This window comes from Ambystoma mexicanum, chromosome 4q (assembly GCF_040938575.1).
Source record: "Ambystoma mexicanum isolate Mex_15411 chromosome 4q, UKY_AmexF1_1, whole genome shotgun sequence".
NCBI lineage: Eukaryota > Metazoa > Chordata > Amphibia > Caudata > Ambystomatidae > Ambystoma > Ambystoma mexicanum.
Window position 1 is genome coordinate 16276714 of NC_090928.1, and position 14017 is coordinate 16290730.

General features: G+C 42.9%; 1 protein-coding gene across 5 annotated transcripts in view; it reads left to right on the forward strand.

The window, feature by feature from the left end:
- The window catches only part of VIT (vitrin), a 2362557-nt gene that overhangs the window by 1360418 nt on the left and 988122 nt on the right, over positions 1-14017 (forward strand). For all 5 annotated transcript variants that reach the window (XM_069607358.1, XM_069607362.1, XM_069607360.1 and 2 more), the window contains one exon: positions 9878-10072. In XM_069607358.1, the coding sequence (XP_069463459.1) occupies positions 9878-10072 (195 nt within the window). The remainder of the gene's footprint in view (positions 1-9877; positions 10073-14017) is intronic.

Below are 14017 nucleotides of genomic sequence, written 5' to 3' on the forward strand. Positions count from 1 at the left end.
ATATGGCAGCGTTACCAGGACGAATAATACTAAAATTGAAAGAAATGGTTCCAGAAAAAAGAATTGTATGGGACAAACTAACTGCATGTGTTCAAGGCAAAGATGAGTTGTTCACAGATTATTTCAACAGATTTGAGGAAGTGTTCGCAGGTTTTAGTGGGCTTGATGTGAGCACAGAAGCAGGTAAAAGATTATTTGTTGCCAAATATGTGAGAGGGTTAATACCTCCAATTCAAAACCTAATAATGAAATCAGAAAGTGCATGGCAAGCGAAATCATTAAGTGAAGTATTGCATATGGCCCAGTATTATGAAAATAGAGTGAATACAGAGAAAGACAAAGAGGTGAAGGATAGGGTAAATTTGAAAACGAGGGTGTTACTTCAGCAGGTGACTGGACACAATAGAGGGAGAGGGAATGCGATAGGGAGAAGTAATTCTAACATGCATAGAGGGCCTCTGGGCTTAAATCAATGTGCATATTGTAGGGAAGAGGGTCATTGGAGAGCGCAATATCCACACTTGCAGAATAGGAATGGGTATGGTCAGAGAAGACCATACAGGGGACACCCGGGAACCAATGGGCAGAGTAGAAATAATAATATGCAGCATCATCAGAATAACCAAGGAAATGGCGCTCAGAATCAGAACCAAGATCAGAGTTCAGTTCCTTATAACCAAAATCAGAGTGGGCACAATAAAGGCAGGAGCGGAAACATTTTTGACACACAAGCACAACCCAATACTTATTATTGTGGTGACTATACATCAGATGATGTGTTGTTTCCCCAATTCTCCCAATAGGACAGCCCAAGACAGGGGTCGGAGCCAGTGTCTATTCCCGTGAATCAAAAAGGACCCTACGTAGAAATGAAAGTCAGGAATAGGGAGCACAGCTTTCTCGTAGACACAGGTGTGCAGAAGTGCTCAATAGACCATCACTTGGTTCCGGAGATACCGCTGTCAGGGCAAAAAAACATTTCAGTAGGGTTCGCAGGCACGCCAGTAATTAATCCAGTATCCCAAGCAGTACCAGTGACATTAGGTCCATTTACTGAATATTGTCCATTCTTCTTGACAGAAAATTGTGGGGAAAATCTTTTAGGATTAAATTTGTTGAAAAAACTGAGTGCAGTCATCCAATGCACTCCTGATGGAGTGTTCTTAACAATTTCACCACAGAATATACCAGTGTCCGAATTTTTGTCCAAACCTCTGGCGGGGGAGTTGAGTAAAGTACGAGCTTGCATATGGGCGATGAATGACAATGATGTGGGATGTTTGAAGATAGAGCCAGTAAGCATTGTGTTGAAGGAGGGAGTCACATTGGAACGTATTCCTCAGTATAAGATTTCAATGGAGGGAGAAAAAGCATTGAAAAATATTGTTTCAGATTTGGTAAAATTGAAGGTAATTGAAGAAATTACAGGTAGCATACGGAACTGCCCCATTCTTCCAGTGTATAAGAAAGGAGGCAATGAGATACCATATAGTTTCATAATTGATCTACGCGCACTGAACAAAGTGGTTGCCCCACAATTCCCATTGGTCCCAGACGTTACCACGATTTTGACAATGATACCTGCCTCGGCAGAATATTTTAGCGTGGTAGACCTGAAGAATGCATTTTTTAGCATTCCAGTACACAAGGATAGCAGATACTTGTTTGCTTTCACGTTAGGAGGGCGGTCATTTACATTCACACGTATTCCACAAGGCTATATAGAGAGGCCGAGTATTTATAGCAGAGCATTGAAAGAACAATTGGACATGTTAGAACTACCGGCAGGATGCGTATTGTTACAATATATAGATGATTTGTTAATTGCTGCGGATACAGAGGAAATTTGTAAAAATAGTACTGTCTTGTTATTATCACACTTAGCAGCACATGGCCATAAAGTGAGTTTGAAAAAATGTCAGTATTGTCGAAAGGAGGTGGCTTATTTGGGCTACCTACTTTCGAAAGAGGGGAGAAGACTGACACGAGAAAGAATAGAAAGTATCTCTGGTATGCCTATTCCAAAAACACAGAAAGGAGTCAGGTCAATAATAGGCATAGCTTCATATTGCCGGCAGTGGATTGTATATTTTGCAATGATTGTAAAACCAATGGTGGCATTGACGAAAAAGGATGCTGTGATGCCTTTGCAATGGAATGAAGAATGCCAGAAAGCATTTGATCTGCTCAAAATTGTACTGTGCTCCGCTACAGTTTTGGGCACACCAAACTATGAAATAAAAATTCAGATTGTTTGTGCATGAGAATGAAGGCTGCGCGTTGGCTGTTTTAACGCAGGAACAAGGTGGAAGAAATAGACCAATGCAGCTATTTTTCTTCTGCGCTGGACCCTGTGGCATGCGCTCTACCACGTTGTTTGCGAGCTGTTGCAGCGGCTGCTGCATCAGTGAAACAAACTGAAGGAATGGTTTTGGGGAACACTTTGATTTTGATGGTGCCACATGCCATAGACGTTCTATTAAATAGAACGCAGACGCAACACCTCACGTCCGCCAGACTGACTAGATACGAAATTGTCGTATTTGCGCCACACATTCAAATTATGAGGTGTACCGCCTTGAATCCTGCAGAATTAATGCCACTACCCGATGGAGAAGTAGGTGAGAATGAATCACCGCTCCATGATTGTTTAATGGTTACTGAGGAAGAAAAGAAAGGAACGGTTGATTTAACAGACACCCCACAGAAAGAGCCAGATGGAGAACTGTTTTGTGACGGCTCCTGTTTCAAATTACCTGATGGCACATCGACTGCTGCCTATGCCATTACGACACAACAAAGTGTCGTAGAGAGTAAAAGAATACCCTACAACTCCGCACAGGCTGTGGAAATAATAGCGTTAACCAAAGCATGTGAAATTTCTGAAAAACTGAGTGTAAATATATATACTGACAGCCTATCCGCCTTTGGGGTGGTACATAACTTTGGTCGACTCTGGGCAGAGAGGGGTTTCTTGACATCACATGGAACCAGAATTCAACATGGGCCTTTGATTGTACGATTGCTGTCTGCACTTACGTGACCGAAGCGCTTAGCAGTAGTGAAATGCAAAGCGCATAAAAAAGTAACTTGTAAAGTGGGAGAGGGAAACACATTTGCAGACAGGATTGCGAAGCAAACTGCCACTGATTTGAACACCAAAATGTTGACAGTACAATCAGAAGAAGTGCCTTGCATGATAGAGGATGGGGTTGCCATTGTCAAAGAAATGCAGTCAGAAGCCACTGATAGTGAAATACAAGGATGGGCTGAGGGCTCCGCAGAACTAGATGTAGAAGGTTGCTGGGTGGATAAGAAAAGTAGGAATTGGATGCTGCCAACTCCTATGTAACCGCAATGGTCACGATGGCCCACAGTCCCACTCACATTTGTGCAAAGAAAATAGTCCAGCACTTAGCCACCTTATGGCAGAACACACACATAAAGAAAAATGCAGAAAGACTGGAACAGAATTGTATAACGTGTCTGAAACACAATGTGGGAAAAGGAACAATGACTCTAACAGGTAGTTTTGGCCCACCTTCTATGCCATTTGAGGTAATCCATTTTGATTTCATAGAAATGGAAAGGTGCCAAAACTTGAAGTACGTTCTAGTGGTTGTATGTGCGTTCAGTAAGTGGGTGGAAGCATATCCATTGAAGGACTGCACTGCCATGAGCACTGCAAAAGTAATGTTGAAGGAATATTTCTCTCGGTATGGCCTGCCCCGGGTCATATGGTCAGATAATGGCCCGCATTTTGTGGGCGCAGTGATACTGCAGATTTGCGCAGGTCTCCAGATTGACAAACAATTCCATTGCGCCAGACATCCCATGAGTGCCGGCCTTGTTGAGCACCAAAACGGCATATTAAAGGCAAAGATTAGCAAAATATGTGCGGGCAATAAGTTGCGTTGGATAGACGCATTGCCCCTAGTGTTACTGTGCATGCGCACTACGGTGCAGGCAAGGACTGGGCTCTCCCTGTACGAGATCGTAATGGGGAGACCTGCAAATGTTTGGTGTGCTGTTTGGTGTGCGCCACAGCTGAGGCGATTGAGTGAAGTTGATTACCCTGTGCTCAGTACATATTGTAACTTGTTAATACAGAAATTGCGTTTGATGCATCAGCAGGTTCAGGAGGCTCTTCCCATCAGATATACTGGTCCGGGGCATTCTCTGCAACCAGGCGACTGGGTTCTGGTGAAGAACTTTGAAAGAAAATAATTCTTTGAAACCAGGTGGCGTGGACCCTACCAGATACTTTTGGCGACACAAACTGCGGTTCGTGTGGATGGACGAAAGGCACGGATACACGCCACACATACGAAGAAAGTCCCATCGCCATTGAAAGAACTGCCTGATCCGGACGGGGAAAAAGAGACAGCGGCCGCAGAGTCGAAGGAAATTGCTGCCAGCTCTAAGCCACAAAACATGTCTGATCTTGAAACAAAGCCTGGAAGGATTGCTATAAAGAAGGAAGGGCAAAGAGTGCCTCAACGCGGTCCAGAAAAATCTGCACCACTGCCGGCTAACACAAAGCCTGCGCTCAGTACATATTGTAACTTGTTAATACAGAAATTGCGTTTGATGCATCAGCAGGTGCAGGAGGCTCTTCCCATCAGATATACTGGTCCGGGGCATTCTCTGCAACCAGGCGACTGGGTTCTGGTGAAGAACTTTGACAGAAAATCATTCCTTGCACCCAGGTGGCGTGGACCCTACCAGATACTTTTGGCGACACAAACTGCGGTTTGTGTGGACGGACGAAAGGCACGGATACACGCCACACATACGAAGAAAGTCCCATCGCCATTGAAAGAACTGCCTGATCCGGACGGGGAAAAAGAGACAGCGGCCGCAGAGACGAAGGAAATTGCTGCCAGCTCTAAGCCAAAAAACATGTCTGATCTTGAAACAAAGCCTGGAAGGATTGCTATAAAGAAGGAAGGGCAAAGAGTGCCTCAACGCGGTCCAGAAAAATCTACATCACTGCCGGCTGACACAAAGCCTGCTTCGACACTTTGGCGCCCCCCACTCATTGTTGCGCTGCAGGATGGCACTGAGCCTGAGTCCGGAAGTGCACCTGAACTATTCATTGATAACACAGTACCAGGAGTAAGGCAGTATAATTTTCGGCCTCGAAACAAGGAGTGATCAAATCTTCGTTCTATTGATCTTTGTTGCCTCTGTTTCCCATCAAGGATGAAGTGGAAACCGGAGGCCTAGGGCAGAGAGGCATGAGAGTTGTGCAAACTGACAGCTCAGGAACGTGGCTCCCTGGTGCTATCTTTGAAAATCCATGTGTAGATTACCCCTCACGGACAAGAGAGGCTCATATGGTACAAAGGCAATTGATAACCGCTCTGGAGTTCCTCGAGCGATGTGCAGAAGCACGATAAATCTTGCCCAACGCATAGCAATCCAGGCTGCTGAGAACTGAGAAAACATTTTATTGACATTCCTGAACTTATTAACATTTGAATAAGAGCAACGGTGAGAGATATTCACGACGAACATTGCTGGAGAAGAAGGACCACGAGAGAAAGATGCCCGCACCAGCCCTTGCCCCCTCCTGCACCGCTGCTGATAAAGAGTTAAAAATAGAGACTGTAAGGCTACAGAAAAAACATTACAGAAAATATTGTATGCTGAATCTAACGATAGTCATGTGCATTATGAGTATATTAGCACCGATAACCACAGTACTGGTATTATGGTATTTAGAAGAAATACATCCATTAGAAGTGTTCTTGCCAATTAGAAATATTTCCACTACTGAAATTCCAGTCCATGTGATTACTTATACTTTGTCCCCAAATGAGGAGAGACATAGGGAAGGATACGGAAATAATACATTATTGTTGATAATGAACATGACACACTCAATTTTGAGAAAAAACAATTGTTGGGTAGGTGCTCACTTACCACAGCATGATGGAAAAGGAATCGGTTGGTATGTGCAGCCACTGCCATTGAGTTCTGCATGTTACGCATCTTTAAGTGCATTGTATTATGCAAATGGAACCAAAGTGAAACGTGTCAATTAGACAGAACAAACATGAACGAGTTTGAGGAAATAATTATGAAACCTGCAGGTTGTTCTATTATATTCCATAAAACACGACTGATAACACCAGTAATAATGCCACAAGATAGATTATTTGTGCCATATAAATCATCTGTAATCACGTTTCATATGAACGCAGAAGGATATAAAGATACAGTGCCCCCCTCCTATACCGTGAATTATAGCCCACGCTCTGTTCCTTTTTGATTAAAGAAGAAGGGCTCCTATTCAGTGTGGACATTCACTAGATGCATTAATATAGCGTTCCTTGACAAGGAGGAGGAACCAGTGTATGTAGGTGACCCTGTTTATTTCATATGTGGAGAAAAGGCTTATCCCTGGCTACCTAGGAACTGGGGAGGTACTTGTTACTTGGGGTTTCTGTTTCCAGGGGTGTTTCTTTCAAAAACAGCAGACATAGCCAAGCTATCCAGATCAAGGCCATGATGAGATGAGGAAGGAGGATTGATTGCAGAGGATATAGCAAAATCACGTATACCATTCTTGGGCCAAGCAATAAACTCCTATAACATAAGACAACTGTCCAGAATATTGGAGAAAACAATAAATGGGGCAACAGATATATTATACAACATGACACTGGAGGAAAAAGGGATTAGATTGCTGACACTCCAAAATAGAATGGCTCTTGACATAGTCCTCGTTGATCGTGGGGGTGTATGCAAAATCATGGGATCAGCGTGTTGTGTATTTGTAAGTGACTCCTCCCCTATGATTTTCGAAGCGATAAGAAAGCTGCATGTTTTGAGTTCTGATCTCCATCCCCCAGAAGGTAGTTGTGAATTAAACATAAGTTCCTGGTTCTGGGAAATATTACGCTCATGGGGATGGAAACTAGTTGCAATCTTAGTAGCAGTGCTGGGAATATTTATGACATGTTGTTGTTGTATACACTGTTTGCCAATCATTTGCACTAAAGTAAGTGAGGAATGCGTACACATAGTAACACAAAAGAAAACTCCCAGGGTGAATGGAAAAATGAGTAATGAAATGAAGACAGTAAAATAATTTATGTCAAGAAATATCAATGACAATGATGACGATTATAGCAGTATGCAAAGCTCGGAATCAGACACCTGGTCAGAAGAAGATGCAATGTTTGGAAGATGTGCTTGGCTTACGGACAAGAGGAGGGTTTATGAGTCTAGAAATTACCCTTCCGTGGCATAGGCGATATATTTTGTTGGCCGAAAACCAACCACATCACATGTCCAGCACTGGTCAGGACAGACTCATAACCATGACCAAAGAGCGTCCATTTTGTAGGAATAGAATCCGCCATTTTGAGTAATTTTGTCATGGTGACATTTCTACATTCTAGGGACAGAACATCATATCGTATAAGAATCCTGTCTTTGCTCTTGAAACAGTTCATTTGCAGAACCCAAAACATTGCATTCTCCTACTCAGCTAAACCCTTCTCTCTCTGCAGTCAGCCAGCCAAGGCAGGCTGTTAACATAGCTGATTGTCTGCCAAAACTCATTTTCTTATGAAAACATTTCACACTGTGCAAAAACAATTCTCTGCGCACTCGGCAAAAGCCATCAGAAATGGACAGAGACAGGGCACATTCTCTAGCGCCTAAAAGCTAAGCTACAATGTGCTATAAATGACAAATGTAACATAATCACATGGCTTCTCAGCATACTATGGAACCATAATAGTTTAGAGCAAAACTATAGTGTAAACATGGCCTATTCTAATTGAATGCAAAATGAATGCATGTATAAATGCATGGACTAATACATGGATTAATCTCATGATAACTATCATACATAAAATGCATTTAAAAATGCAGTTTCACAATGCTTTATCGTGTGACAGCAAATTCACATCCTGAAGAGGAATAATAGTTTAGTGGAGCTGTCTATTCATCAATACAATAGAAGGTGGACAGTGGCAACTTCATGGTGGGGGCAGGCCAGAGGAGTTGAGGTAGGCTGGTGCTCCTCATTCTACTGGGAGGAGGGCGGACCTGCGGGTGCTGCCTTGGGCTGGGGGGGTTAAAACACAGGTCAGTGGGGTACTGGGATGTGGGCGGACTTGCGCATGCTTCCTTGGGTTGGGGCAGTGGTCCTTGGGGTACTGGGAGGAGTGCAGAATTGTGGGTGCTGTCATGGGTTGTTGGGTGGAGACACAGGTCAGTAGGGTACTGGGCAATAGGCAGACTTGCAGGTGCTGCCTTGGGTTATAATTGTTCTTTTCTTTTCTTGATGGTTGAGACAGAGGTCAGTGGGAGAAGGGTGGACTTGCGGATGCTGCCTGGTGTTGGGGTACAGGTCAGTGGGGTACTGGAAGGAGGCTGGACCTGCGGGAGCTGCCTGGGTTGGGGGGTTGGAGCACAGGTCAGTGGGGTACTAGGAGGAGGGCACACTTGTGCGTGCTGCCTCGGGTTGGGGGTTGGCACACAGGTCCATGAGGTACTGAGAGGAGGGCAGACTTGCGGGTGCTGCCTGCGGTTGGGGCAGTGGTCTGTGGGGTACTGGGAGGAGTGCAGAATTGAGGGTGCTGCCTTGGGTTGGGGGGTTGAGACACAGGTCAGTGGGGTACTGGGAGGAGGTCAGACTTGCGGGTGCTGCCTTGGGTTATAATTGTTCTTTTCTTGATGGGTGGGACAGAGGTCAGTGGGGTACTGGAGGAGGATGGACTTGTGGATGCTGCCTGGTGTTGGAGCTCAGGACAGTGGGGTATTGGGAGGAGGCCGGACTTGCAGGTGCTGCCTGGTTTTGGGGTCGATGTCAGTCAGGTACTGAGAGAAAGGGGGACTTGTGGGTGGTGCCTGCGGCTGGGGCAGAGGCCTGCGAAATACTGGGAGGAGGGTGGACTTGCGGGTGCTGCCTTGGGCTGGGGGTTTGGGCACATTTCAGTGGGGTACTGGTAGGAGGGTGGATTTGCGTGTGCTGCATGGGCTTGGGACATAAGTCAGTGGGATACTTGGAGGAGGGCGGTCTTTCGGGTGGTGCCTTGGCTTTTAGGTAGACAAGGCACCATTTTGCCAGGATTCCCCTGTGCTGCGTTAAGATACGGAGACGAGGCACAATTTTGCCAGGGTTCACGACTGCTGCTTTCAGTTAGAGGGACAAGGCGCAATTTCTCCAGGGTATGCTGGTGCTGTTTTCAGTTAGATGGTTGGGGCACAGTTTCATATGTGTAGTGGGATGAGATGAGTTGCAGGAGAGGAGTGGATGTAATATTGATTGCTTTTAAGTAATCGTTGATAACTTTTTTACATGGGTCTGCTGCAAAGGTTGTTTGACATCGTCAATTTATGTTTGCCATTGGGGCGTGTTGTGGGTGTTCCGGGTGCAACTCACTATTCTTTGTTCAACTCACTATTCTTTGCGGTTTTGATTCCATGAATCGGCTCCCCATGCTATTCTTTTCATCCACGCAATTTTCTTTCTCATGCACATTTGTTAGCGCAGACTTAGTGCCTTTTTTTGTAAATTAGGCCCATTATGTTCCCTAAAATGTTTTTTTAATTGTAGTTTCTAGAGTCATTCATTCATTAGGTAGATTTTAAGTAGTTAGACTGTGTCCTTTTATCTGCTGATTTCTAATTACATTGGTGCATGCATGTAATGTTTTATGAATTTGAAAACAATGTCCTACCAATAAACAAATCCAGAACAGTTATCAGATAATTGCATGGTCAATAATAGACAGCTTCATCAAAAGTATCACTTAACACGAGTGCCAGTATTTGTGGGTATCGTAAGGATTCGACATTAGATATTTTTCTATTTAGAATAGTATATTATTTCTAATAATATGTTATTTTATAGGTGAGAGCCAAGATAAGGAACATCAGCCCTCTGCAAGGTCACCACCATTACATCCTACCACCACATCTCCAGAATCAACTACAACCATGACTCTACGGCCTACCACTATGACTCCTGCATCGACCAACGCACCATCCCAAACAACAACCACTACTATTAAACCTGGACCCCTCGTACATAGGCCGAGAGATATAGGTTTGTATGCTATAGTAATCTATTTAGAGTGCCATTAACAAAAGTAAGGGGAACAAAAAGTTTAACACAAAAGGCAAAATATTCTATTCATTTTAAACAACAATCAATGTTTAATTGTTCAAATATTTTACATCTTTTGCCTCTGGGTAATCATATTTACAGATATGAGGTTGTGTGTTCAAAATGTTAACAGTACACCTTTGGAGGTTTAAACATTGTTGGGATTTAAGAGCAAAATCAGTTTATAGTACATGTGTACACTTTTTTATTATGAATTGGGTTTGTTGTTTGTGTTGTGTAGTGAAGAGTCATATGATTATTATTAGGTCCACTGGGATAAATTAAAAACGAATATGACTTCAGTCTTAAGTTACACTTATACCTATAAGCGGTTCGATGTTCCAACTGTAAACAGTATCAACCGTAAATCAGGTGGATTTTACTATTATTAGAAATTCAATGTAAAATGGCATGGAACCACCAAAGTTCACGAAAATGACTACCCAAAATGGGTGTTCTGACATGACGTAACCTTACTCCAGAAAAGCTTGCACCATTTCAGATACAGGAAAATCTACATTTAGCCATAAAACTATAAACATCTTGTTTTGTCTCATCCCAAAATATTTTTCGATCGTTGTTTTCCTTCTTACTCCACATATACCACACATACATGCCATGAGGTGTATCTGGTAACTGACAATGGGGGAATTCCCCGTGGAAAAATACCTCAATTTGAGAAGCTCCGTTTGCTTCTCATTTCTGCTTGCAGGACATGTTTGCCCAGAATTGAAGAGAGTTACGGACATGCCGTTGCATTTTTTTAGTGAGGTTTCCCAAGCACTGCTATCACAGAAACAGCACAAGGTCCCAGGCTTCATGGTTTCCCAATAGACTTGCTTTGCTCAAATATCGGGTTATTCCCACATACCACCTATTGATTTTGCAGCAAAGCTTTAGTGGAAGCTTTTACGGAAGAGGGTTCCGAATTGGACTTAGTTTGGCAATATAATCGCCTCACCAGATCCAGCTCATTGCTATGTATGAGGAGCAGAAGGTTTGACGTCATTCTTTTTTCTTCAGTGTGCATGGGGGTGGTGTCAGGGGAGCAGCCAGCGCTCGATAGGGGGAAATGAATGTGAGTGGGACTGGGAAGATATGCTGCGTGCTGCTAGGCACGGCATGGCAAAAGTTTACAACTGGAAACACTGCTCTTCCTGCCCTTACCTGGGTCCCTGCAGCCTTGATGGTCCTGGACTGCACTGGGTATGGTTTGAATAAGTGCAAACATGAGTTCTTAATTTTCCTTTATTGGATCACCTGAATGTTTTAGGATCAGTGACACATAGGGCATTTGGTGGTGTAGAATTCCTTTAGCAAATATGCAAATATGGCAGAAAATATGACCTTGGGTTACAGTGAGGAGCCAATTCAATAGATTATCAGTGGGCCCTTGCTTTTTAACCCTGCTGGGAGAGGGCAGCATATAATTACACAACTATCAGGGCTTGAATTAGTGAAATTGAATAAAAAATGCTTTAGGACCTAATTCCAAGGGCATTTTCATAGAGAGTATTTGAAGGGTAACATAATCCAAGCTGGATTGGTTATCTGCAATGAACCAGTACCTTTTTTTGATGATGAGAAATATAGAACAAATGTTAGCTACATTGCCACAAAATGCAAAAGGGATTTAATGGTACTTACCGTTAAAACTGCACAGCACATTTCAGTGAAAATCCAAAAAGAGCTGGATGAAGCATAAAGAAAATTCTTAACTAATAGTGCTTTGATTAACGCACAAGAAAAACTGGTCGAGATAAATAAACAAATAGAGGAGTTTCATCTGGCAACCATTAGTAAAAAGACCAATTAATTAGCTAGAGATTTGAGAGGGTTCAAAGCAGAAAAGGTCTGTCCCTGTTTAGAAAAAGACTTCTATATAAATCGTCAAATTTCTTGGGACAATCAAAATAATAGCAACAGAGGGAGAACATTCAATAGGTGGTGATGATTTGCTTTCTCTGACACATCGAGTAATGATTCTAGTTCATAACCCAATTATGAGCGCTGACAGGCAGCATCAACCAGTGGTTTCAGGAATATCCAAATCAAGGCATATCCACCTTAAACAATGTTGCACAGAAATTTCCTTCTGTGATTAACCTATCTTCTCATGGGTTGAACCAAGCAGAAATTACATTTCTTGGAAATGGTCTCTGTTTTATCCATAAAAACTATACTGACTGGTTTACAATTGAACAAGAGTTAACACAATTCTTTCACAAAGAGAGATTGAAATATTTCTTTAAAGATCATGATCCAATATAAGATGAAGTAGGTACAAGATTACGTCATAAATCAAGTTTTGTACCGCTGGATCATCTACTACCTAACAAGATTATAATATTTGAGAAATGTGTTTTGAGTGAGATCAGAAATATGGCTACTAAAACTAGGAAGTTTACTAAAGACATATATAGCAATGAGGCAATTGTACTACAGTTCTTGAAAAACAAGTGAATAATATTATAAAACAGGCTGGTAAGGGTGGAGCAACTGTTGTCATGGATAAGATCAAATATGAAGAAATGTTCTACAACTTGTTAGAGGTAGAATTATTTATAACACCCTATAAAGTAACCCTCTCAAGGAAATGCAGGCACTGATCTCAGATAGTACACAATTTGCTCTGGAGGAATCGTACAAAAATGTCGACCTGGGAATTGCGACGGCCGAAAATACAACTCTTTAAAAAAAGTTAACCCCCCTTACACCACATATATATGTGGGTGTGTTTAGAGTATAATATTAATATGGGTGGGCTGTGGGGGGTCTTCCCCCACATATATATGTGATGTAAAGGGTTAAAAAAAAGTCTGCATTTTCGGCCGTCACAATAATCACATAGATCCGCTCTTGATAGACATTTGATCTGTCAGAAAGAGTTTGACTTTTTGAATGTTGAAAACCCTAGAACTCCTAATTTGTATGCCTTACCTAAAATAGATAAGGTCATGTCCAACTCGCCAGGGCGACACATTGTGGTGGGTTGTGGCTTAATCCTTGAACTACTATATCAATGTGTAGATTATTTTCTAAAAAGAAGACTAGAACCTACCTCAGAGATAGCACATCTGTAATGCAAATCTTTGAAAATAAATCCTTTGTCGATCAAAAAGATTGGTTGGTGATATTAGATATAACATCGTTATATACAAGTATTCCCCAGAGTGAAGCCATTGAGGTGGCTAGAGAATTTCTCACCAATATGGTGTACACACAACCAATAGCCTGTGAATTAATTATTGAGCTACTAACTTTGAGCTTAGTAGGAGGAGTAGTAGTAGTCATTTATATAGTGCTGTAATCCCATTAGTATGGCCTCAACGCACTTGTGGGGGGAACGCCCTCAGGGGACCGAAGTCCAAAGAATGGGAAAGTTGTCTGAAAGGTTTAGAATGTGTGTGTGCATTTGGCCAAATAGGGAGTTGGGGGAGGCGGCCGAGCCCCAGTAAGCAACTCATGATGGTCATGCATGCAGTTGGGTGCTGAGAGGTGGTCAGGTGAGTGCACGAGTGGAAGAGACTTGTTATATGTCCAGCGAGACCAAATAGTTTACCGCAGGACAGTGCTGAATTCTGATGGAAGAGATATTGTGCTTTGTGTTTTAGTCTGGTGTATGGAGGCAAATGCGTGTGGATAAGCGGCTGTGCCTGTAGCTGGTTTCCACCGAAGTGTGAGTAACTACGTACCTTGAGTCTGAGTTGGGGCCTTGCTTTTGATGTGACTTTGGAAGCAATTTGTCCGGTCTGCTGTGAAATTATACTTTACCTTTCTCTGGAGAATATACTAGGGAGGCACTGATAGTGTCAAGGCCTGGGTGTCATGAAGGTGGGCATGAAATGGGGAGTGTAGGTGCGGCTGTCGAAGGAGTTGTGGTTG